The 26,837-nt window shown below is 39.7% G+C and overlaps 2 protein-coding genes across 11 annotated transcripts in view; both read right to left on the bottom strand.

Moving 5' to 3' along the window:
* Positions 1 to 1,027: 1,027 nt before the first annotated feature.
* On the bottom strand, positions 1,028 to 13,488 carry LOC100918833 (cytochrome P450 26C1). The gene is made up of 6 exons (XM_031956076.1): positions 13,165 to 13,488; positions 12,614 to 12,838; positions 12,000 to 12,275; positions 9,862 to 10,017; positions 2,459 to 2,992; positions 1,028 to 1,498 (listed from the first exon to the last, which is right to left on the bottom strand). The coding sequence occupies exons 1-6, from the start codon at positions 13,366 to 13,368 to the stop codon at positions 1,124 to 1,126; spliced, it is 1,770 nt and encodes a 589-aa protein (XP_031811936.1). The 5' UTR covers positions 13,369 to 13,488; the 3' UTR covers positions 1,028 to 1,123.
* Positions 13,489 to 15,357: 1,869 nt separating this feature from the next.
* Positions 15,358 to 26,837, bottom strand: part of EXOC6 (exocyst complex component 6) — a 202,081-nt gene continuing 190,601 nt past the window's right edge. For 6 of the 10 annotated variants that reach the window (XM_031956071.1, XM_031956064.1, XM_031956068.1 and 3 more), the window contains 3 exons: positions 17,727 to 17,839; positions 16,882 to 16,893; positions 15,358 to 16,591 (listed from right to left, as the gene is read on the bottom strand). In XM_031956071.1, coding sequence (XP_031811931.1) covers positions 16,459 to 16,591; positions 16,882 to 16,893; positions 17,727 to 17,839 — 258 coding nt within the window. In that variant the 3' untranslated portion in view covers positions 15,358 to 16,458. Of the gene's footprint in view, positions 16,592 to 16,881; positions 16,894 to 17,722; positions 17,840 to 26,837 lie in introns of all 10 variants that reach the window. The other 4 variants (XM_031956065.1, XM_031956069.1, XM_031956070.1 and 1 more) reach the window with 2 other exon arrangements.

Genomic DNA, 26,837 nt, shown 5'->3' with positions numbered 1-26,837 from the left:
AACCACCTTAAATGTGAATTTTGCAGGGATGGAAGTGGGACTGAGTTACACTGATTTCAGAATTCTGTAACTGATAACCTGAGTCACCGAAAAGTGACTCCAGGAGAGTCTCACAGCCAGGATGTATTAAGAGAAAGACTTTTCTGAACCAAGACAATTACCCCCATGCTGTTTCTCAATGAATAAGGGATTAAAATTCCAAATTCTAAAAATATCAAATCAAATCTTAAAGACTGCATATCTAATTGTTCTGAAGGAGAGAGTAAGTGAGAACACTATTGGTCCACCAGAGCTCAAAGTGGAGGTTTTACTAGACAGTAGCTGGGCTCCCGTTGCATGGAATAAATAAGACTGGAAAGTGACACCGAGAATGGGACGGAACCTGCAGCAAGAGTTCCACCCTGAGGCTCCAGCTTTTAGACATTCGGCTGAAAAGTCTCTATCCAGATGGAAGGTTGTTTTCCAACTTCATCCACCCACCCACCCCCACCCCCCGACCTTTTTTTTTTCCTGTTATTCTTTCTGAATTATCCTATAGAGAAATGTTGCTATAATATATCTAGCCATACAGGAAAGCACTGAGTAACTACAATCTAGCACAGCGAGCAGGAATGTAGCCAAGCATGGACTCCTCGCCCACCCTGACGTTTCGATGTTTCCCTGGAGCGTTTTGGCACAGATCCAGCCTGCTGAGCCCCCTACTCCTCTCCCCTCTTCAAAAGCGCTTGCCATTTCCCTTAATTCCTCCCCACTCTTTTCCTCCCCCTCCCCCCCCCCCCCCCCCCCCCCCGTACCATCTCCCTGTCCGACTCCCGAGCCGTATAGATTCACTCTGAGATCAGAAATCAGCCTCCTTTCCTTAAATTCTGGGAGTTGCTTGCCCTTAGGACTTCAGGGATCCGCTGTCCCTCGGGCCTTCCCTGAGACTCGAATCTGAGGGTAGATATTGGGTTCTAGGAATTTTCCTTCCTTTTAGGCCTTGAACCAAACTCGGCGGGGGGAAGGAGGGGCGGAGGGGGGAAGAGAAAGGGGAGTTGTAGAATTTAAAGGCAGAAAATGACGACTCCCGGGAAGAGATGCAGTGAGTCGTTTTCTTGAGCCAGGTCCTGCTCAGGCAAGCAAGTCAGCAGCTCACAAACTCCTGGCCGCAGGAGGGCGGGAGTGGGTAGAAAAAGACCTGGAGTCCATCCACTGGGTGCACGATGGGTACGGTCTGCATGTCGGGAAAGCTGGCCGTGGCCAGCTCCCAGCGCACCGTACGCACCAGCTCCACCGCGAACAGCTTGAGGATGGCTTGGGCGAGTTCCTTGCCGATACAGCTCCTCACGCCGCCGCCGAACGGGATGTAATGGAAGCGGCCAGCCGCTCGATGCTCTTCCCGAGAGGAGCCGAAGCGCTCTGGGTCGAATCCCTCGGGCGGGCTCTGGTATACGGCGGCGATCTCGTGAGTGTCGCGGATACTGTACATCACACTCCAGCCTTTGGGGATCTGGTAGCCCTGTAGAGAGACAGGAGGAAGAGGGTCGGTCCTCGGGAGAGGGTTGAAGTGCTTGGGGAAGATTCAAGCTGCATAGTGGACTGTTGGGGCGGTAGGGTGCGGAAGAAGACTACGTGAGCCCTACCTTGGGGCGGAGGCAAGGGACATATTAAGGACAATCTGAACTCTGACCTCCATCCGCCGGTCCCTCTAGCAGGAAAAGGGGGAGACCTTCATCTCAGTAGAAGGCTGCAGTCAAGGAGCTTCATAATCCGCTGTCTCCCTTATCTTAATCGGGGCATAAAATGGAGTCTGATCTGTGAATATTAAACAATTCTAATCCCACTCCCATTCATAATATTATTTATTTTAACGTGATTGAGTGCTTCTTGGAAAAAGTCTATACAGAGTGTGCATGATCATTTCTCATTAACGAGATATCAGGAAATTTCATTAGCTTGTCATTAACCGGTGCCAGGCGACCCCAGATGATGCATTGTGCCCACATACCACGATGTGGTTAAAGATGCCTAAGGACCGGAAGGGCCTGTTTTCTAGGGGATCGGTGCTACGGAATACGCTCAGACAGCGGAGACTTTAAGCCCTGGCCCCAGCCGGACGAATTCAACCAATCAATAGCTTCCCTCGTTCATAACGGTGATTTGGGACATCCAGTCCTGCTCTGTCGCCATATAGTCACACTTGCTCTAGGTTTGCATTATGTGTGGGTGCGGGGGATGCTGTGAATAAAGCGCTAACAACTGAAACAGGAAGTTTGTAGGTTCCAGGGTTGAGATAGCCCCGGCAGAGAGCAAGCAAAAGGCCATGACCAGAACAGATCCGGGGCTGGAGAAATGTATGCTAGGGTACCCAATCATACCTGTGCCCTAGCACACAGGACTAGCGCCTGCTCTCGGGGAAAAAAAGGAAAAAAAAAACCAAAAACGCAGCGTCCTAAGGTGCTAGACGTGCGCCACTTACGTCCAGTTCGAAGGTCTGCAGCGCGGTGCGGTAGCCACCGGACACGGGCGGCAGGAGGCGCAAGACCTCCTTGACTACGCAGTCCAGGTAGTGAAGGCGGTTTAGCTTCTCCAGGGTGAGGTCAGGCTCGCACTCACATTCCCGCCCACTCAACGCCTCCGGCCCCGGGCAGCAGCGCTCGGGGTCCACTAGTCCAGACTGGCGGCTGCCGTTCCCCGGGCTCGTATTCTCTTGCGACTCTGGAGTTATGGGAATGGGGAGCCGCTGCAGGAGGGGGCTGGTCTCTCCGCTCACTTCGGGTCCAACCCCTAGTTTTTCCTCCTCTCGGCGAGTTTCCCTTGAAAGCGGGTCATTTTGCGGTCCGGGGAAGCCCGGGGGAGGCCAGCAAGAACATCGTCTGCTCAGTTCATGAGAAGCCAGCTCCTGCCTGATTTTCTCTATGGAAGTAGGGTATTTCAGGAGGAGGAGGAGAAGCGACGTGCTCGCGCTGGCAGTGGTGAAGAAAGCAGCGAAGATCAATTCTATAGCTGACTCCTGCAGGGCAGCCATGAGAAAGCTTTAGTTCCCAGTGTACAGGTGTACTCCTGCTTAGTGGGACCCACGCGTTCCCGGAACTTCGTAGTCTTACTTTTTCCTCGGTGGGAACACCAGAAGTCTTTGGGGGTGGGTGATACATATACACGAGAGGAGAGAGAGTGTGTGTATGAGAGTGTATGTCTGAGACAGAGAGAGAGAGAGAGAGAGAGAGAGAGAGAGAGAGAGAGAGAGAGAGAGAGAGAGAGTGTGTGTGTGTAAGAGAGACAGGAGAAATCGCTATCTTCCGTCTGTCTGTCTACGTCTGTCTTCCTGTCCATTTATCTAATCTCTTCACCTATAAAACAGCCCATGGAGATTCACAAAGGACATTTCTCACAACTGCGTAGTGAGGTTTTAATGAAGAACGATAATCGAATCTCTCTTCAGAACTAAAATCCAATTAATTAGAAAGGGGAAAAAAGTCCTAGGATTTTAGTAATTAGAGTAAAACAGTCGATTCCGCCCCGCAAGAAAGGATTCCCCTGTCATTGCCTCCCCTCGGAATGCTTCGCAGCCTCACCTCCTATCCAAAGCCTTTGAAGATGCGCAAATTGTTTGTGCTTTCTTTCCTCCTCAAATTACCTCCACAGTACTACTCCCAGACTGCTCTTATTTCCCTCACTTCGCCTCCCTGGGGCTAGGCCTTTTTTTCTTATTTGTATTTCAACTGAATTGAGATAATATAATGAAAGCCTTGAGTTTTTCTATGCCTACGAGAGTTTTAAGGTTATTCTTCATCCAGCTAACCCCGTTTAATCTGGCTACCGTGAGCTGACCCCGCTCAGAATTAGGGATTCTTCCTTTTCTCGTCCTTCCCTCTTCCCAACAATGAAATAGCGCTCGCTCCCCTTCCCAAACCAACTCTGGGTACGAAGCCCAGCTGCTTCCCTTATTCCTCCGTATGGGAAACTGGGCGAATTCAGGCTTCTAGAATTCGAGGCTTGGATAGCTGTTCACTACGAAACAGTCCAGATCTAAATCTAGATCTATTTCCAGGGCATCAGAAAATGAGCACTGTTAGGTGGACATAGGCAAGCCCTCAGCGGAAAGGCTCTCACAAAGAAGAAAACAGACTTTAAAAATAAAATAAAAGAGTCTCCTTGACTAATTTGCTTCCAATTTAACATCTGGAAGGGACTAGTCCAATCTCCTTATTTTACAGATGAGGAAACTGACATTTGTGTAAGGCTTTCCACATTAGAAAAAGTTTTCATCCATTTTCTCTTTTATTCTTCACAGCACCTCTTTTAGGTAGGAAAAGGAAGGATTGCAATCTGTTTTACAGATCACCCACATCTAGCAACTAGGAAAGACAGTCTGCTAGACCCAGTGGCACTGGCCTCAAATAAGACATTAGTCCCCAACTCTATGGAATCCTCTCCCTTTCCATCTCTGCCTACTGGCTTTCCCTGGCCTCTTTCAAGCTCTGGCATTCTGCAAAAAATCTTTTTCTGCCTCATTGAATGCTGGCACCTTCCCTCTATTGATTCTATCCAGACATCTCTTTCACATACCATCACAGTGAGTTCCTTGAGAGGTGTCTTTTGCCTGTTTTTGTATTCCCAGGTTTTAGCACAGTGCCTGGGCACACAGTAGGTGCTTAATGTATACTCCTGACTGAGAGCAGGTCTTCTGGCAATATTAGTACTCTACACTACATGACTCACTTCTGCTTGAACTGATTGTCCATATTAGCAACCAGCACCTAATCGGGACCACCATTCCTTCATACTTAAGGGGGAAAAGACTGTGGGAGACCAAGGTTTGGACAGCATAGGAACAAAGTATACAATGGGGAGTCTAAGGACCATGACCAGGCACAACTGGCTTTTTGCTGGGCCTGGTATCAGGTACTCTCATTTTAGTGAGCTCAAATGTGGCCTCAGACATTTACTAGCTAGGAGATCCTGCGCAAGTCGCTTACTTAAATTAGTGATAGTTGCTTCGGTTTCCTCATTTGTAAAATGAGCTGCAGAAGAAAATGGCAAACCACTCCCGTATCTTTGCCAAGAAAACCCCAACTGAAAAGACTAAACAATAACAAACCCTCCTTCCCAGGAGGTTTTCTGGAGAGAGAACGGGTTTCCTATTATCTTTGTGGCTGATTCATTCAGAAGCTTAAGCAGACAACAGGAAATGTCATTAGGCCGATTGAACTTAATACCCAAGGGGGAAAAGCAACTGACAGCCAATCAGAATTCCCAAAACAAACATGGCTACAAGGCAAGGCCCTCCAAGGCAGTGCAAAGGGCTTGGGAGCTTACTTCCAGACTCATTTTATGCCAGTTCCAGAGACCTACACATCTTCGTACTGAGATTCTTTCCAGGCTATTACCTAGATAAAATGCACAAACTAAATCTTTGGGGGAAATGCAAGCTTTTAACAGATCTGCTTAGCCACTAAAGATGATGGGAAAACCAGAGACAATTTAAATTCAATTTTCAATTATTTGGAAATTCATATGAATATGTACAAGCTCAGGAAAAGATGAATCTTGTACCCAGCACCTAGACGAGGCCTTCCAATGGAATAGGTACTTAATAAACCGAAATTTTCAGTCTTTGTCATAAATTTATCACACAAATGACTCAATTATGCACTTCATTTTGCAGTTTGGTAGCCAGAGTGGTGGTATAGACAGAAAGCTGTCTTTGGAATAAGAGGATTTGATTTTTATTTTGCCTCTGCTTCTTACTTGAAACAAAACACTTAACCTCTCTGGGTCTCAGGTTCCTCATCTGCAAAATTAAGGAATTGGTTTTAATGGTTCCTTCTGGCTCTAAATTTCTGATCTGTGCATTCAATTTAATTTAATACAAAAAGTACATGCTAAACTATTGTACTCAGGCTTCTAAGAGAAACTGTGGAAAATATAAAAGAAACAAAATACTTAGTCTTTGTCCAAAAGGAGTTCTGAGTCTGGTTTGGGACTTTTGAAGACACACAACAGCTGAATAATAATATTTGATATCCAATGTAATGGGTGCAGCAATCAATAGAATTACTCAAGGGCTCAGAGAAAGTAGCCATAACTATGTCCATAGAACAGTAGAGAATAAAAGAAAGGTGAGGGCATGCTTTTTAGGCAAGGAAACTGCATGAGCAAAGGCAGAGAAATTAAAAATTTTACACTGAAAGATCATGAAAGTGCTGGAGCAGAAGGGGTCTCATTGATGAACACATGGCCATGTACCAGCTATCTAAGAATCACACTGGATCTTGGCACCAAAAGAGATCAAATTTAGATATTATCTCATCTATCATCTTGATTTTGTTTGCAGAGAAAACTGAGGCCAATAGAATGACTCCAGCCGCAAGTATTTGGGGGAACCAGGATTAGAACATTCTCCATAGCAGAACTGGTGATCCCAGGATCATTGATTTAAAGTTAAAAGGACCTTAGAGGTCATCTACCACAACTTACTCATTATGTTGTTGAGGAAACTACAGCACAGAGAAGTTATGAAGGTTATGTGGCTAATAGTTTCACCCAGCTCCTCTGATCCCAAATCCAGTATTCTTTCCAATATTTTGAAATTACAAGTAGAGGAGTTTTGAATGTGACTTATAGACTTTGAAGATTCTGGACCTCCAAAACTGACAGAGTAGGCACTAAATTTATACTCATTTGACTGAATTAAACTGGATAATTAAAAGGGAACATTGCAGCCAGCCGGAGTATGGGAGAGTTGTTAGGCTTTGCAGTTATGTGGGACAGTGGCAGTGGGAATGGGAAGAGATGGTTAAGAGATGCACTTCTAGGATGCAGAGCTTGCCTAGAACTTTAAAGCCTAAACCTTCAAAGAAGTTTAAAAATTAGGCCCCGTGTGTGTTGTTATTGTCTACTGGAGAAATCTTTGCTCTAACATGATATCACAAATAATTATGCCAAGTGGAATTTTTTGGCTTTAAAATATATGCATATTCATATAAAATATTCTCTTTTATGCTGTGCCCTTCTCATAGACTTTTTCTTTTATGGTTATGGAGATAGATATTGGACATAGCATATAAAGGGGGAAGGATACAGGATGCCAATGAGTCAAGCATTGCTCTGATATTTCCAGCTTGAGGAAATGGAGTTGGTATATTAGATGGCAGATCAAGTCTCAGTGTTTCCTCCCTAGATTCTAACCTGAGTCAGGATGCATTTCCTATTTGCTTCTGATGACAACCAATGATGATATTAGATGAGATCAAAAAAAGAAATGAACAAGAACCATATCCTTTCTTCATTTTGGTCTTAGTAACAGCCATCAATACCACCTGCTCCAACTCCTGTGTGGAAGCATAAGAAAATCACCATACGGCAAAGAGCCCAGATTCCCAAATAGTCCTGGAGGGAAGGGTGAGGAAAGAATATGGTAGAAAAAACAGTTAGGAAACTTACTTGGTTCTGTTATTGGTGAGTATAGGTGTGACCTTGGCCAAAACATTTCCCTTGTCTGATGGGCTTCCTCACCTAAAGAGAAGAGAGGGCCCCTTCCTTCCAATACAAAATGCTATGATTACCCAATGGAGTAAAGGCCAATTAAGAGGGTAGGAAAAAATTCAGAGAAGTGGGAATGATTCTAGAGAAGTTGAGGAAAGAGGAATGTTAGAAAGGGCATTGCCATCTCTAATTTTTCCTAACAAAGACAATAAGCTAGCACAATACTTAACGCATGTAGTAGGTGTTTAATAATAGTTTCTTGATCTGTTATTAGGTGCTACAATGGAGAGATACATGGATTTGAAGCTAAGTGTCCTGGGTTTGAATCTTGGCTATCCCATTTATTACCAGTATGATTTTGGAAAAATCATTTGTGAAGTGCTATTTATAGTCTTACTTGAACTTTGCACATATCCTGCTATTGTACCCAGCCTTTGTATGTAGATTGATACACCTAGTAAGTGGTTTTTGAATTGAAAGAATAAAATAAACTAATCCTTCTACATCTCCAAAAGTCTATCTAGAAAATTTGCAGTTTAGTAAGAACAAGCAAAATAGTCTATTTTAGGCACAATACTGTTAAACCACAGTCCTTCTAGTCATTAAATTTATTTAAAAGGTATTATTTAAGCCCCTTAGCCAAGTCCAGTGCTAAATGCTATGAGCGACAAAGACAAAAAATAATGAAATGATGCCTGCCTTCAAAGAGCCTGAAATTTTCAGAAAGAATAAAACCAAATATTATAGTCAGAATGATGTGCACTGGAGTCACTCAATCAAAAATTAACTGTCAGGAACAAGTAGCCTCTAACTTCAAGGAGCCTACATCCTAAGGCCAGAAAGGCATGGGACTGGAAGTTAAAAGCCCTCAACTGCCACCTAATTTATATAATCTTGGAAAAGACAAACGTCCCCCTCCGAATCTTCCCTGCTTTTTCTGTCTCTCTGGGCTGTTGTGAGGAGCAGTGAACAAAATCAAAAGGATAAAAGAAAAACTCCCCTGTGTGGCATTAAAAACATTTCACATTCTGGCTCCAAGCTATCTGACCAGGTTCATAATTCTCCCTCTGAGACATACCATAGTCAAGCCAAATTGACCCAGTTGCTTGTCCCCACACATGGCATCCCACCACCCCATCCTGCCTTTGTATGGAGTATCCTCAGCACTCAAAATACTATCCTTTCTCAAATGTGATTTTTGGATTTCCTCTTATAGGGGGTCTTTCCTGACTTTACCTAGTGATTAGTATTCTTTCCTTTCCCTGAAATTACTCTGCATTTACTTTTTATCCATTTTTTAAAATCTACTGATCTGAACATCTTTGTTTCTTCCTCCATAGAATGCTCCCTGGAAGCAAGGACTATACCATTTTTGCTTTGAATCTCCTGGAGTCCAATCCAGTGTTTTACAACTAGTAGGCCCTAAAGAAAATTTGGTGAATTAGATAGAATTGAATGGAGGGAGGTTTCACTGGATGATCTCCCAAGGTCCATTCCTGCATGTGAATGTTGGATATCAGACTAGAAATGGTTATGGCGCTTCCTTTTAGAAGCATTATGGTTTAACACAAAGAAGACAGGACTTGGAGGAGTATCTGTATTTGTGCCCCAGCTTTGCAACTTAACAGCTGCTACCTTGAGTAAGTCATTGATTCAGAAATTCACAGCTAGAGGGGACTTGAGAGATCAGAGATGCCAAGTTCTCATAGGCATATAATATTTAGTTGAACTGAATTCTGAAATCCACTTTCGGGCTCTTAATCTAAGCAATTTGCTTATCTGTATTATGGAAAGACTAATACCTGTGCAATGAAACCTACAGTTTTAGTATAAGGCTAAAATGAAAATATGAACATATTTTATATCAGTAAAGCACTATACTAATGTTATTATTGGCCCGAAAAAAGACTCCACATTCTCTGTCATTCTTGTGAGCTTATCTGGGAAACAGAAACTTTAAGTCTAGGTTTTTTCCTTGACTCCGAATTTCAGGCCAGAAAGGCATGGATTATCCTTCAGGAAAGACCTATCCAAACATATAGGGCTCCTGGGATAATGGGTACATGCCCTTGATAAAAATTTTCAGGAACATAGGACTTCCTGGTACACAATGAAGGCACAACTTTGGGAATTTCAGCGTTTGTCTGGACAAACTAGTTATGGATCCTTCCCAATTTCCATTGGGTATCCATGTAGTATTCTCAATATGAAATGCAATTGAGGTGAAGTCTATTCTGCAGTCAATAAGATTTCTCCCCTGGATTAAAAAAAAAAAAAAGTAGACTAAAGAGGTCTTTACTGATGCTTACAGATTCAAATGATGTCCTATTTCCCTCTTCTTTCAGATTTCCTTCTTTGGTCCCTGGATCTATAAGCCTGGAATTATCCCCATACCTTCAGTTCTTGCAGAGTGAATTCCCAGCCTTGTTCTTTGGCACTGTTGATAATGAAATCCAGAGCATCCTTTTGTCCTCCAGGCTCCTCCCTCTGCAATTTCTCCAAAATGGCTTTTTCCATATGTTCATGTAGCAGGTCTCTGGCTCGGATTCCCTAAGACAAGGTAGGTATGCATTTGCCTTGACAGGGGATCTAACCTACCCACTCTCCATGCTAGCTTTTCCATGCCTCCCTGGACCAGGTATCTGGCTTTGGTGAATAGAGGAATTGGTGACTATCCCATAGCTTTCTTTTCCAAGGAAAAAGAAATCCTCATACTATTTTCTTCCCAAATTTTTCTTTCATTCTTAAATTAAAGGCCCAAGATCTGCCTCCAACCCCTCAGATCTCAGATCCTGGTAATGTCTAGAGAAATCTGGGATAAAGAATTGACACTGGGCCTTCAAACAATTCCAATAAAGCAGGATGAAGAGGGAGGTAAATGAGGAGTGGGAAGCCTTGGAAGAAATCTCAGAGGAAGAAATGTCCATACAAGGAGCCCACCGTCAACTTACAGTTTCTCTAGCCTTAAAAGAAGAATGGCTAAGAAGATTCCACACTAGGTCCTAATTTTAACAGAAATTCAGGCAATAATATGGGTCCTAATTGTGAATAGTAAGAGGAAATACTTTTTTTTTTTTTTTTTAAGAGAAAAACATCAAAAATCTTTGCAGGACCTAGCAAGTCCTATGAGTATGGAGGAAGCTCTGCTTTGTGGAGAGAGGTCCCTCCAACAGCTAGGGGGTAGGGTAATGAAAATGGTAGGAAAGCAGCTACAATTGCACACTGCAGAATTTAAGTAAAGAGATCATGATATCTGCAATTATTAGAAAAGGATGACCTGGAAGAATAGCCTTGCTAGACTAGGAGGGGATCTAAATCTCAGACTTAATATTTACTAACATGTAACAATAAAGAAGACACTTAATCTATTCTACCCCTGGGTTTCCTCCTCTGTAAAGGAGGATACACAATCATGTACTTCAGAAGGTTGTCTTAAAAGTTCAAATAAGATAATATTTATAAAGTATTTTGCAAATCTTCAAAGACTCTATATAAATGCGGGATATAATTGTTATCATCCTCTCCTAACTAAAAACCAGGCAAGTCACACAATAGGAGTTGGGAGTCTAGGGAATCTTCTCAGAGAAAATCCGTTTAATTTTATCAGGTAATTAGCCAGCAAAGGAGAGTAGGAGAGACTGTGTTCTGTATTTCTAGATGAGATGGTTTCGTATGATGCTTTCCTGGCGGCCAGCCAACCAAAAGAGCCCAATCTGGATTTGGGGGTCTCAGCTACCTGCGGCCAGAGGTCTTCACAATAGCTACTTTTGATGTCTGGGGAATTGTTTCCCAGTTCCTTCCAAAACAAGTGAAATGAGAAGAAATCTCAAGTTCCTCACACTGACTTAGTGGGAGCGGGAGGGAGGAGAGCCAGCTACAAATCTAAGGGCAAAGGACTGAGTGCCAGAAAAAGCTGGTAAATAGATTTAGCTGGAAGGGAGTTCCCATACCTGGGAATATTTTTTAATAGGATCTCGTCTGAGATTATAGATTTCAATTTTAAAATAATAGATTGGGTTTATACAGCACTTAAAAGTTTTCAAAATGCTTTAAATCTTAACCTCACAAATTCTATTATTATTTTCACAGACGAAGAAACTGGCTGAGAGAGATAAAGTTTCTTGCTTAGGATCACACAATTAGTAACCAGCTGCTGCAGAATTCGAAAGACTTCCTAATTTCAAGTATGCCATTGGAAACCTGCCTTTCACGGCACCGTGGGGAGAGCAAAAACTTCAAGGGGATAGAGGTGGGAAGTGTGGGGAGTTAGTTCTACAAAGGAAAGAATCCAACAGGCTTTCACTTCCCCAGAACCAGAGGGGAACGATCAGAGTGCTCCCGGGATGAAGGCCGAGAAAGAAAAGTAGGAAGACATCTCTCTCTCTCAAGCGGGCCAAGGTTTCCGCGGTCACTCAGCTCGGACTTGCTGTCCGGCCCTCTCTACCCCGCTTCTCCCCACCCCCTAAGACTCGCCCAGTGCCGCTGGACGCCGGGTGTCGGACTTAGCCCGAGGAAAAGAGGCGTCGCAGTACCTTGCGCAGACCGCTGAAAGGGACGTCCAGAGGCAGGGAAAAGAGGTTTTCCACGAGTTGTTCGAACGTCTTGGCTAGCTCGTTGCACTCGCCCTCCTCCAGACGCAGACCCAACAGGATCCGAGCGGCTATACGGAAGGTCAAAGCCTTAGCGGCTGCGTACACAGACACTGGCCCCGAGACCTCGCACCAAGTCCACAGTTCCCTCCGCAGCGTGGTCTGGATGCGCGGCATGTAACTTTCTAATGCTGCGCGGCTGAACACTCGGGCCAGAATCTATAGCGGAACGGGGTAGAGCGAAAAGTCCATCGGGTCGGCCAGCTCCCGGACAAGCAGCATTCCCCCCCCCCCAAAAAAAAAAATTCCCTCCCCACAACTCCACTTTAGCCCCAGGCGCCATCCCTCAGCTAGCCTCTTACTTTTGGGGAAAGTCGAACAGTTAAGCCGCCTCCCCGGTCTTGCTCCCTTCTCAGTCAGCCAGTCTCCTAGCCGATCTCCCCCCATATGCCAGGCAGAGTGAGAACTCGAGAGATCAGGTCCCCTAGTTTTCCACTCTGCCTGCCTACCCGGAGACGAGGAGCTTTGCCTTTCCTCCTCAGCTCCCCAGCTCTCACCTTGCGCCGCAGTCGGTGGGGCTCCCCTACCGCGCCCAGAAGCGTGTGAGAGCCCAGCAGGATGCGCGCGCTCTGAGGCCATTGGCTGCTCACCAGGCGATGCTCGCCCAGAAGGATGGTGCGCACGTTCTGGGCGCCGCTCACACGGATCAATGGCTTGCCCAGCAGGTGCGTTTTGAATACTGTCCCATAGCGCTCCCGACGAGAGCTGTGGAACCTGGAGCCCTAGGATTGGGAAGCGAAGGGAACAAAGAGCATCGGAGGGGCAAGAAGACTGGGGGGACGGCAGGAGAGGTCAAGCACTAGAGTGGGAGGCCCTCATCCCTTGACCTAGCTCCACATTAGGTGGTTAGAGTGCTCTGAAAAGCCTAGGTTCTTCCTACAGGACATACATGAGTCCTTCTGGCTGCCTCCCACCCCAGGGATGGAGCACATCCGAGCCCGTGGACTTGGTTAGGGAAACTGCCGCTTTCCTTAAGGAAGAGCAAGAGAGGGAAGCAGGGAGAAACGTGTCTCCCCTGAATGCAGTGTGAAAGGAAAAGACTTCTTACCTGAACTAGCCAGTGCAGCGTCTCGCCGAAAAAGGGCCATCCCATAGATCCCTTGGGAAGGGGCAGAGAACAGGCGCGGTCCCTGCTCAAAGTCCAGCGCAAGGTCCAGAGGTGTTGTGCCAAGCTGAGCAGCAGCCCCAGGGACAGTAAGGCGGTCAGCGCAGCTTCCACCATGGATAGACTGCTCATCCCCAGTGGGAACATTTTCTCCCTCCAGGATTGAGAAATCAGTTGGGGCAGGATCACAGAACCCGGACCACGGGGTGCAAAAGAACAGGAGCCCCTTGGAGCAGAGGGAAGGGCAAGGGCATCGGTCTCCAGAGAACTAAGGAGCCAAAAGAATGTATGCAAAGAACCCTTCCCAGATGTGATCTGTCTGTCTTTAAATGACCCCGAGGCTTAGAGGACAACCTGTAATCCAAGGGCTCTTGAAGTAGGTGAGAACCAACTACATCCCTCCAAGTTTTCAACTATTTCTTTTCACTAATCCTGATCTCCATCTACGCTTCAGATGCTTAGCAGTGAAAGTCACTAACAACTGAATGAATTTGAAAGAAAAAAAAAAAACTGCAGAATTATCTGCAGGATGAAAAAGTCAAAGTCCATGAAACACCAAGTGAAATCCTCACTCAAAACAAGGGATAACAGAAGAGAAACTCACCGGACTGCCAACGATCATAAAGACAATAAGCTGTCCCCGAAAATAACACACGCACCTCCCAGTCTTTCTTATCTGTTATCCATACTGACTGGATCGCTCTTTACTGTGCGTTCCACCTTCAGGGATGACGTCTTTATGCATATTTAAGGAGCTTGCAAAGTGTGGTGATTGGAGGCAGTGGAAAGAGGGTATATATTGACGAAAAAAGACATAGAAGGCTTTTGTGACAGCTCCCAAGCAGGGGCCCCACAGGCGCCTGACTGGGCCATCAGGTAATAACAGCAGATTGGCAGTTTGACTTTCCTGGCGGGCGGAGCCTTGCTGACTCTAGATCAACCCCCCCCCCCCCTCCACCCATTCTCTCTCAGTGTGAGTCGGGGGGAGTCGGGATCTCCCATAAGAACAGATTCTGGCTTCTCAGATCTCTCGGGGCTTACTGTATTATACAACCTCAGTCAAACCCAAGCCCAGGCAATGACAACTAGCTCTGGCCTGAGACTTGGGGAGTATGAAGTAAATCTGTACTCCTAGGATACTGCTCAAAAATCTCAATTGTTTTGGAATAGAGATCAGGCACTTTTTTCCTTTTCTTTTTAGAAGGATGGGTGACTGCATATTCCCAGCCCCTTGTTTCAAGAGTTTCAAGACTCCTGCTCAGAGAGCTTGCTCCTGGTGTTCTGATGATGTTCATCTGCTCCCCATTCAAGACTTTTTTCTGTATGTTTCTCAGATATCATTGAGGGAGTAAAGAAAGAAAAGGAGTGTTCGTCAGGGAACTCCCTTGGTAGCACTCCAGGTATTCTCCCAGGATACTTCCACATAAGGCAAGGAAGAATTCTCATCCTACAAGGAGGAATTCTCATCCTATACTGACTCTTTCTGTCCCTCCTGTCTGCCCTTGGAGAAGTAGTAGACGCCAATATTCCCGATTCTACTCCTACTAGTCCCACAATCACTAGAACAGGATCATATCAAATGTCAGTAAGGTTGCAGGACACTATGCCAGGATACATTAAATGACATACCAGCCCTGAATCTCAGTTCTGAACAAAATCCAAGGTTCCTTTGTCTCAAAGCTGGGGCAGGTTTGCTGCTTGGTTGAGGGCTAGAGAGGCATCTGAGGTATTCATTCGAGGTCAAAGAACTATCTATGCTCAGCTTCAAGCCTGGATATCTTGGCCAAAAGAAGCCAGGGAAGAACTTAAAGCAATGTCTTGAATGGCATCTTTTCCCCTGCTATCTCCCATCTCAGATTGCTACTCTATTGTTTAGGGGGATTTCCCGACACATTAGTTCTCCATTATATAATTTTTTTTTTTTTCACAGCATATTTTCAGGTAGCAGATAAGAGAACAAAAGCCCGTTTTTCAATAGTGATTCCAGCTTTATCCTCACATAACTGCTGGAAAGGGGATATGATTTGTGGGTATCAAAGAAAAAAGAAGGCACTTCCTGAATTCAACACCAGCTATCCTATATAAATATAAATGTAAATATTTCCACAAGCAGTGAATGGCAATAACAACAACAAATTTTCAACAACCTGTTCAACATTTTTAATATTTCATCACAAAATCAAGAAATTGATTGTACATACATTTTACAGAGTCAAGTATAAGTTTTTTTATAAACACAAATCCAGAAAAAATGCAAAGGAGATTACATAACATGATAAGAAATGCAAGATACATTCTCTCAAAAAATAAGGGTAAGATTTTCTTGGACCATGGATAACATAGAGAGGAAAATGTACATTCTTTTAATGTTTTCCATAGTTCATTTGGCTTGTACTTTTTCTGTTCCCATAGGGAGAATACATTGCTGAGATCACAGTGGTGACTATTTTATGTGCAAACATATTCATACCAGCAGAGGCTGCAGATTAGATTGTTAGTTCTTATCCTTTCTTTTAAATTCTACCAAAAAACCTATAGTGAGATTGCTATAAATAGTGTAGTTAGAAAGATTAGCCCTGAGGAACAGAAACAAAAATGCATCTTTAGACTACAATCCAATTCTTCACAAATACTATTAAATGAAATCATCCAAGTACAACAGAAAGTGTATATTCTTACTCTGAGTAAATATCAAATTTGGTTTCAAGTATCTTTAAAGATTTCTCCAATCCTCTTTAAAAACAGCCCAATTAGAAAGATTTGCCAGGTTAAAACATACAGTGATGAAGATATAACAAAAAGTCATAAAATGACAATGAATACTATCAGGCATTATCTATTACTATATTTAGAAACCAGGCACTGATGAAAAACAAGTTACTCAAATGTAACTAGAGAAAAATACTTGCAAGAGGGCTATATATTTTGAAAAACCTATTTACAATTCATTTGTTTAATGTACAATTTGACTAACCTGATTTTATATTTTACAGTCATAACTTTTCCTGATGATGAAAAAATCATCAATGTACTGTTTACCATATATAAAATAGTATTCAATTATTTTAAAATATATACAAATGACAGTTATTACAGTCTTTTTGTATAAGTCTTCATCAATATCCTTTTTTCTAGAGTATATCTGTAATCAGCAAACCAAATGTCTAAAACATGACCAGTGCTTGTAAAGTAGAAGTATTGGCTAATTGGCATCAATAGGGAAAAGTGCTATAACTTTTATGTATGCTGTGACATACCATTGACTAAACTTCGAAGCTGCCTCACAACTGTCTCTATTAGCTTCTGCTTGTCTCGATCATTCTTCCTGAATTGAGCAAAAATATTGTTCTTTTTGTTGGTATCTTTCATCCTGGAAAATATACAATTTTTTTAAATGAAAAAAGGCAATTAAGATTGTTCTAGTTCAAGTTAAACATCAGTACTCTTGCTTAACATGCTTTGAATTCTCTCATACTAACCTAAGTTTTAGGCTTAAAATATTCTTTTTAAAAAACACATGCTCCTTGCAAAAATGCTTAATTTTTTGAACTCCATTCATCATTTATATTAATAATTTTAAATGTTATAGCTATTATAAATATATTTAAGTTTATTCATTCAATGCCAAAATAGTTCCATAAAGTGTGCTAAAATACATACCCTCTATGGACTCTGCAAATCACATTCACAGCAAGACAAGATGAAAGGAAAAATAACATTAGAAAATTTAAAATCAAAATTTTTGCTTTAGTGGTAAATCTCACATTGCAATTTATTACTGAAGCAAATTTATGTTGACTATGGACCTTTCTTTTTATTTTTCATAAATTAACTATAAGAGTTTTGAATTATGAGAGCATAAAGGCATTTAAAAATTTAACTCCAAATCGATGATGTTTAATATCTAATAATGAAACGAAAAAGCAAAAAAGCAAGTTTACTCTATCCTAAGAAGGAAACAGTGATTAAAACTGTTTTTTTTTTAACTGAAAAAAAGTGCTGTATGATATTTTCATCTATCAATACAAACTCAGTTGTTTTAAACCATTGATTTTTAGACCTACAAAAAATTTAGTGTGAAAAAGAAAGGCCTCCAGGCACAGTAGAATTTGACAGGACTGACATAAAATAGTCTAATTTTTGTGCCATATTTGGCAAACATCTCTGCTTTATTCTGTTTTAAAACCTCTCTGAAATATTTTCAATTCTTGTACCAGTTTCCTGTGCCAGTTTCTCATGCAGACTAACATCTTGTTAAACAGATTTCTGATTAGACTATAAGATAAGAATTTGCTGTTGATCTCAAAATAAGTAGAAACATTTAAATAAACACAATAGCATTGGAGAAAGGAAGATTTGCTTTCTGTTTCTTGATAAGGATTTCATTCTTGAACTTAGTGAAGACAAAACCTTTTACTGATATTAAGTCAACCCATTCTTGGCTTTTGTCACCAAATCTAAAATGTTAAAATATGCAACAAAAAGTTGTCAGCATACATACTCACTTCTCCAAAAGAGTAAGGGCTGTATTTGGATTTACTCGAAGGTATTTAGAGGCTGGTTGTCCATAGTCTGCTAGGTAAGTAGACCAGTCCCAAACCATAAAGAGGTCAAGAAGCTGATGTGGGAAATTAAGGAAGAAGCAAACAAAAAATAACAAACTTTTATTCATTTCCCAATAGCAGAACATGCATAGTAAATACATGATGCTTTATCCATCATGCTTTATAGGCTTAATTTTACTAAAAACGAAAAGAACAAATTTAGCACATTTTATTCACAATCTATCACATATGGCAACATGAATCATTCTATTTTTAAAAACTATTTAAAATTGACATTCTATTTTTTCTAATAAGTCATAGATTTTTTAATTAAAACTCATTTGAAAGTAATACTAGTTTACATTAATGTACATTACAAACGTAAAATAATTTCACTTTTGTGATATTTTTCCATCTATAACAAAACAATTTATAAACCCCTGTTGCTGCTGACTATTCCTAGCTAGGAAGTTTAAATTATTTTGAGCTTTATTTCTAGAAAGTAAATATATTTCTCTTTCATAAAAAAGTTGCATCTAGATTTTCTCCAAAGTAATTTAAACCAGAAGCTCAGGTAATCTCAATTAAGTGCATTAAAAAATCCCAGCTGGATTCTCCATGGTGATGGATCTTCAGTAATATTATGAAACCAAAGATTTCAAGATATTGCTTATTAACTCTGACAGATAATTCTGTATAAACAAACCTTTAATAAAAAAAAAAAAAAAACTTTTCTCTAGTATTTTTTAAATTGACTATTTGCTTTATAAACTATAAACAGTTAGGACTGTTGTCAAATATGAAAGTAATCTTTTAAAAGCCAATGCAGTATCTAACTAAAGCACCAAACTCTTTATCCAACTTTAAAACCCTAATCCCCTTTAAGCCATTTAAAACCAACTTCCTATCCCCATTTGAATTGTTTCAGTAAGCTAAATGCTTTACTTGCTACCTTCTTTCAGGTTTCATATTATTCTTTTTGTTTTAACTTACTTCATAAGTAAAGACCTGTCAGTTTTGTTTTCAAATGAAGAAAGGAAACATTTGCATTTAGTCACAGGATATGTGAGCTGACCCACTGATTTAGGGGATAAAAACCTGTTGTGTGATTAAAGACATCGAAAGAAGTTACAAATAACAAGTTCTTCCTTGAGAAAGTACAGGAAACACAATTTTATTTTTCTTCACTTCCTTTGGATATAACATCTTATAGCAATCCTTTTGATATTTTGGTACTTTGTGATTTAGAGTCATCTATCCAATTTGAAATTTATGAGAGAGACTTTCTTGCTAAAAGCAGCATTTGTATGAGAGGGTTCAATTAAATGATCTATAAGGTACCTTTTAGTTCAAAATCTAGAAATTAAAGACCCTAGGAACTACTAGAATTAAGATCCACTTTATAATTTCTGTAAAGGAGTAAAATACAAATGCAAAGACACCACAAAGCTGAACAACCAGAAAGAATGGTCTAATCTAAACTAGTTTAAAAAAATAAAACCAACAATATGACCATCAGCATGGTGTAGTGGATTAAAAAAAAAAATCTTAGAATCCTATCTCTATAATTTTTTATTACTCTGTAATAATTTATGAACTGTGTGCCTTTATTTAAGTTCTAAGCCTCAGTTTACTCATTTTATAAAATGAGAAGATTGGATTTGATAACTCCCAACATCCCTTCCAGTTTTAATTCTATAATCCTAAAATGAAGAAAAGGTGTGTAGAGTAATAAGATGAGTTAACCAAGATTAACCAATTGCTTGACTGTTTTTACTTTGACACTAGACCTTTCTAAGTCTCTCTCCCAGAAAACCTCCATACATAGGCATAATCAAAAGCCACAATGTAAAGGCTTTCTTTTCCTAAGAGGTATATTAAATCTCTTCAGTATCGCTATACTGTATGTTTATGTGAATAAAATTTAGGGTCAGTGGGGAGGAATCTAGGGGAAAGATAGGTGCACAGTGAATTGAGCTCTATGAGCAATGAATCCGAGTCAAGACCTGATTCAAATTTAGCTTGGACACTTACAAAAGATGTAATTCTGGGCAAATAACTTTAACCTCTGTGAGCTTTCTCAGCTGTAGAATAAAGATAAAAATAGTACCCACCCTTCCAGGGTTGTTATGAGGATCAAATGAGATAATATTCATAAAGTACTATGCATAGTCCTTGGCAGAGAGAGTAGATACTTGATAAATACTTATTTTCTTCCCTTCCCTCCATCAAAGTGGCTATGTTATTTTATGAAATATTATCTCTGTTTTATGACAAGGTGCCTTCTTGTGTACAGAACCCTGAAGGACCTCTTTCTCAAAGGGTTTAATGTTTATCTGATCTATATTCTCCTCACCCCAATATAAAGTAGGCACGCTATAATTTGATGAGTAAGAATCTATACTAACTTCAGATGTAACCTAAGATCCTTTTCTAGGATAAGAAATTGGCATATTTAAAATTTTTCTAATATAGACAGGTACTCATTTGCAAATTATTTGTAATCTCAGGAGTCTCATCTATTTTGGTACCTATATTAATAATTTTGTATATTTCTATATTCACAGATAATTCACGAAAATCCAATGAATTTTGAAGATAAGCTTTTATCAAACTATGATTTGGGGTAGGTACTTCACTGATATGGATTGCAACCTCCTACTTTTTGCAATTCTTGCCCATCTTTTGCCATAAATGATCTACTCACAATGCACTAGTCTTCCTCTCATTCTCTTAACCTCTTGAGGGTACTAATGTTCCACTTAGGTTATATGTTTTTGTATATTCTTGCTACATGACCAGTCCACCTCCTTTTCACATCAAATACATCTTTTAACAGTGCCTTCTAACAGGCTGTAGCCTGTTTCTTCCTACCATGCCTCTGTTATATTCTGGGAATATTTCTAATAGTAATCCTTACGAGAGTATATTTCATGATTCACACTCAGAAAGCATGACCAGGAATATATAGGTATCTTAGGGGTGAACATTTTTTGGTAACCTGGAGAGGAGACTTAGCACCCTGGAGACTACAATGATCAAATCTAAATGTAATGATCCATTGTTATTGATGGAAAAAACAAATTTGTTTCACACACACACACACACACACACACACACACACCTTTTCCCTTTTTATGTTTATTGTCCTCTATCTAATTACATGTTTTGAAGATGAGCTGGCTTAATTAGGTCTCTTATCAAGTTTTTAATAATTTTGTTTTTCCTTATACTACTTTTCACAGTTTAACGTTCTCATATGTTCAACCATAATTCTCTATGAGATTTTATAACTAAATCTCTATTCTTAAACTGTTATTCCTTGATTGCTATATCTGTCTGCTTGGCAAGGAGAGAACATGTTTGATGATTGAGGTAGTTTCTGATTTTTTGGTCTGCTCATTCATACTGGTTAAGGTTTCTTAGAAAATGTTGATACCTACCATTTTATATATCCTTCCCCCCCCCCCCCTTTTTTTTTCTTGAGGCAATTGGGGTCAAGTGACTTGTCCAGGATCACACAGCTGGGAAGTTTAAGTGTCTGAGGTCTGACTGGAAGTCAGGTCCTCTTGACTTTAAGACTGGTGCTCTATCCACTGTGCCACCTCACTGCCACCCCCCTTTTTAAAGCATCAACAGCTTATTCAAACCATTCAGTATAGAACTGCTTCAATTTTTTATATTGAACAAATCTGAGATTGATTTGTGTTCTATTAAATCAGTGATCTGACTGTACAAAGACAAAGTGACTGAGATATCTCCCACATCAATGTCTATTAGAATGCAATCAATTTATTGTGTCATTTGATATTTGATACTTCTTGAAAAAAGAATTTTTAATGTATAGATATGAAGCTTCTGTATTTTCAAGAAGTCATCTTCTTGTACTGCAAAATGGCCAATAATTCCATAAAATTATATTTCTTGTTCCCTTTGAACATATATATATAATAAAATCAACTCTACCAACTCCAAGAATAATTTATAAAGTATCCTTTCATTTAGCAACAGCTTTATTTTGTTTTTTGTTTTGTTTTGTTTCATCTCTATAGAATGTCAAGATTGAAGTGATTCAATTCCTTCACAACATTTTTTATGCAGCCACCAGAAAAAGTTAGCATAGTCTGAACTGTGTTGATGATTGCTGGGTAATAGTATCCAGCCTACTAGTAATGATCTGGGCTGGCCAGCAGAAAGCTGTTTTATTGGGATTCTACTGAGATATGTTCTAACAAGGTGGAACCTGGGGAGATCTTGCATTCTATTGGGATAGTCTTTTGAGAATTCTAGAACAGCCATATCCCATGATAAGGCACCTAAAAAAAATTTGAAAAAAATTCAGTGGCCTTCAGTTCTACTTCAACATGAAAATGAATAAGCCATTAACTATCATTTATTAAAAAATCTTTTTCATACTTTTGTTTTTAAAAATAGGATACATCAGCTTATACAAGTGAATTCATTAGAAAATTAATTTCATGTAATGATTGGAAAACTCCATCTTGTTAAGATTAAAATTCACACGATTAAATAAATTTAAAATAAAATAAAAAAAGAAAATCAAATTCAAAGATGAAGAGCATACCCTACCCAAAACAAAAATCCATCCCACCCAGTTCGAATGTATTTAATATGACCTAAGAGGAACTAAAATTACTTAGAACCTGATAATTCTTTCATAATACAAAATAATCAGTATTAGAAATGACTTATTTTTAATAGTCAAGTAAAGTAACATCTCAATTATTTAAAATCATGAATACCATTTGAATTTAGTAGCCCAACTTTTCTCTCAAAGGATTCAAAAACACACTGGATATCTAATTTGATATAAATTGGATTTATGCCAATATTTTCAAGTTAATTGTATGTTTCAATTTCTTGACGCTTGCTGTGATGCTAGCTGCTAACAAAAGGATCAGCTTAAAGAAAGAAATGGTTGCATGGGTGGTCCCCTTTGCATTTTCAAAAGAGCTGAATCAATGAGGAATCAATGTCTTACCTCTCTGGGTTATGATGTCAACATGTTCACCTAGCTAACAGTTTCCTCTCTCTTGTATGATTGCCAGTCTATATTTAGGAAACATGAGTTTTGAGGCCACCCTGGGCCCTAAGTGCACTTTTAGCATTTGGCAAAATGATTTTGTGAGGACTGGAGCCTTTAAAATTACTTTTTGTATTAGTAAAAGTCGATTGTTTTCCTCTTGAAGTTGGTTTGACTTTATTTTAGATCTTTTGAAGAACATCAAGGCATTAACCCAACGCAAAAAATAAATACAGTTAATCTACTCTCAAGGGAAAAGCAACTCAGGAATACCAACCAGATTTCCTTTAACAAATGTAAAAAGTTACTTATGGGCCAACCCAAGTCCCTAAATTCATGTTTCCAAATATCAAGTTGACCTAAGGTTAGGGAATGACTTTTGCCAATGTCAAAAGTGAACTAGATGCTTCAAAGGCAAATACCTAAATACCCTATACCACTTTCAAGAAAAACTATGTCTCCCTGTCCAGACCTGAGGTAATCATATAGCACTTGGAAGAATAGGGATAAGGACAAAATTAATCTGAATAGACTGCTCTCAATTTATCTGAGAAAGGAAAAGACATTTGCAGCTTACTGGCTCTGCTTTGAACAATGTCAAAATCAAATGCTAGAATCAATCTTTTCTGGAAGGTAGCTCTTTTTTTTTTTTCATTTCAAAATACCTGATTACATATATATTGAATCAATAATCCAGATGTGTCAACAATAGCACATAAAAGGATTTTAAGCAACATGCAGGGTGTCCCAGGCATAATTTTAAGAGAGGAAATCTTTTTTTTGTCTCTTTCCACCTCTCTTTCTGTGCCTTGACTATTGAGTATTTTTATGATGCCATTTGGCTATCTAAAGCTCCAGAGCTTGGTATCCCATAAAGGGATGCACTTGTGTAGGATATCTCATATAAAACACTGACCCTCTTACTATAACACAGGCCACAACAACAGAATTCAGCAACTTGGTACTCTACTTCTTCAAGACTAATATGGCCATGAAACAAATTAATCAGATTCAGTTTCTTGAGTCACACAAGCAGAATTTAAAAAACAAAGCAAAACAAAAAAACTTTGCCATATGATGATGGTATACAACAACTGTACTTACTGACTAGGGACACACTTTAATAAGGGTTCAAATCCAAAATGGATAGTACAAAATTTTTTAAAATTTAATCTTTTATTTAAATTGACATTTTTTTCATGAGCACAACTAAAATGTTAGAGAGACACACCTATCAGATTGGGTAAAATGACAGGGAAAGATAATGCAGAATGTTGGAGGGGATGTGGGAAAACTGGGACACTGATACATTGTTGATGGAATTGTGAATACATTCTGGAGAGCGATTTGGATCTATGTTCAAAAAGTTATCAAACTGTGCATACCCTTTGATCCAGCAATATTACTACTGGGCTTATATCCCAAAGAGATCTTAAAGAAGGGAAAGGGATCTGTATGTGTAAGAATGTTTGTGGCAGCCCTTTTTATAGTGGCTAGAAACTGGAAACTAAGTGGATGCCCATCAATTGGAGAATGGTGGTATATGAATGTTATGGAATATTATTGTTCTGTAAGAAATGACCAACAGGATGATTTCAGAAAGGCCTGGAGCGACTTCCATGAACCAATGCTGAGTAAAATGAGCAGGACCAGGAGATCATTATATACTTCAACAACAATACTATATGATGATCAATTCTGATGGACATGGCCCTCTTCAACAATGAGATGAAACAAATCAGTTCCAAGAGAACAGTAATGAATTGAACCAGCTACACCCAGCGAAAGAACTCTGGGAAATAAGTGTGAACCACTACATAGAATTCCCAATCCCTCTATTTTTGTCTGCTTGCATTTTTGATTTCCTTCACAGGCTAATTGTACACCATTTCAAAGTCCAATTCTTCTTATGCAGCAAAATAACGGTTTGGACATGTATACATATATTGTATTTAAAATATACTTTAACATATTTATGATGTATTGGTCTACCTGACATCTGGGGGAGAGGGTGGGAGGAAGGAGGGGAAAAATTGGAACAAAAGGTTTTGCAACTGTCAATGCTGAAAAGTTACCCATGCATATATCTTGTAAATAAAAAGCTATAATAAAAAAAAGAAAAATAAATAAATAAAATAAATGTTAGAAGAAATGTTTATTTTCAATCTAACTTTCAGCTATTCTAAATCATTATTCATCAGAGAAATGCAAATTAAGACAACTCTGAGGTATCACTACACATCTCTCACCTGGCTAAGATGACAGGAAAAGATAAAGACAAATGTTGGAGGAGACCTGGGAAAACTGGGACACTAATACATTATTGGTGAAGTTGTGAATGGATCCAACCATTCTGGAGAGCAATTTGGAACTATGCTCAAAAAGTTATCAAACTGCATACCCTTTGTCCCAGCAGTGTTTCTACTGGGCTTATGTGCAAAAATATTTGTGGCAGCCCTTTTCTTAGTGGCTAGAAACTGGAAACTGAGTGGATGCTTATCAACTGGAGAATGGCTGAATAAGTTATGGTATATGCATGTTATGGAATATTATTATTATTGGCTGAGGCAATTGGGGTTAAGTGACCCAAGGTCACACAGTCAGGAAGTGTTAAGTGTCTCAGATCAGATTTGAACTCAAGTCCTCCTGACTTCAGGACTGATTCTATTCACTTCACCATCTAGCTGCCCAAATATTATTCTTTTATGAGAAATGATCAGCAAGATGATTTCAGAGAGGCCGAGAGACTTACATGATCTGATGCTAAGTGAAATGAGCAGAACTAGAAGATAACTGTACATAGCAACAAGAAGATTATACGATGATCAATTCTGATGGACGTGGCTCTTTTTAACAATGAGATGATTCAGACCAATTCCAATCATCTTGTGATGAGGAGAGCCATCTACACCCAGAGAGAGGACTGTAGGAACTGAGTGTATATCACAACATAGCATTTTCACTTTTTGTTGTTGTTTGCTTGCATTTTATTTTCTTTCTCATTTTTTTCCTTTTTGATTTTTCTTGTGCAGCACAATAGTTGTATAAATATATATGCACATATTGGATTTAACATATATTTTTACCATGTTTAACATATATTGGATTACTAATTATCTAGGACAAGGAACAGGGGAAAGGAGAAAGGGGAAATTGGACCACATGGTTTTGCAAGGGTTATTGCAAAATTATTCATGCATAATTTTTGAAAATTAAAAAGCTTTAATGTAAAATAACTTTCAACTATGATTTTTAAAAAAGGATAATTTGGAGAAGGGAGGAATTTATGACAAAGAAGAATTGGAGAACATTATTAAATGCAAAATAGATCATTTTAGTTACATTAAATTAAAAGATTTTGCACAAAGGCAATGCAGACAAGATTAGAAGGGAAGCAAAAAGCTAGGAAAAAATTTTACAGCCAGTGTTTCTGATAAAGGCCTCATTTCTAAAATATGTAGAGAATTGACTCAAATTTATAAGAATCCAAGTCATCCTCCAACTGATAAATCATCAAAGAATATGAACAATTTTCAAACAAAGAAATTAAATCCACTTCTAGTCATATGAAAAAATTCTGATTTAGAGAAATGCACTTTGAGATGCCACTTCACACTTCTCAGATTGGCTAAGATAACAGGAAAAGATAATAATAAATGTTGGAGGAGATGTGGGAAAACTGGGAATACTGATTGGTAGAATAGGGAAGTGATTGACCATTCTGGAGCGCAATTTGATTCCAATTTTAGTATATGTACTGCCAAAGTGAGCACATCTGGAGAGCAATTTGGAACTATGCCCAAATGGCTATCAAATTGTCCATACCCTTTGACCCAGCAGTGTTTCTACTGGGTCTGGTTAGGAGAGGGAAAAGGTCCTATATGTGCAAAAATGTTCTAGCAGCCCTTTTTGTAGTGGCAACAAACTGGAAACTGAGTGGATGCCCATCAGTTGGAAACTGGCTGAATAAGTTATAGTATATGAATGTAATGAAACATGGTATTTTTTTTTTTACTGATAAGTGTTAA

Source organism: Sarcophilus harrisii, chromosome 2 (assembly GCF_902635505.1).
Source record: "Sarcophilus harrisii chromosome 2, mSarHar1.11, whole genome shotgun sequence".
NCBI lineage: Eukaryota > Metazoa > Chordata > Mammalia > Dasyuromorphia > Dasyuridae > Sarcophilus > Sarcophilus harrisii.
This window is presented reverse-complemented; position numbering and strand designations above follow the sequence as displayed.

Excerpts from the sequence above, each read along its gene's own strand:
- LOC100918833 (XM_031956076.1), bottom strand. The coding sequence starts at position 13,368 with ATGTTCCCACTGGGGATGAGCAGTCTATCCATGGTGGAAGCTGCGCTG. Across the intron at positions 10,018-11,999 it reads CTTTCAGCGGTCTGCGCAAG|GGAATCCGAGCCAGAGACCT; the intron begins GTACTGCGACGC and ends ACCTTGTCTTAG. Across the intron at positions 1,499-2,458 it reads TGCAGACCTTCGAACTGGAC|GGCTACCAGATCCCCAAAGG; the intron begins GTAAGTGGCGCA and ends GTCTCTCTACAG.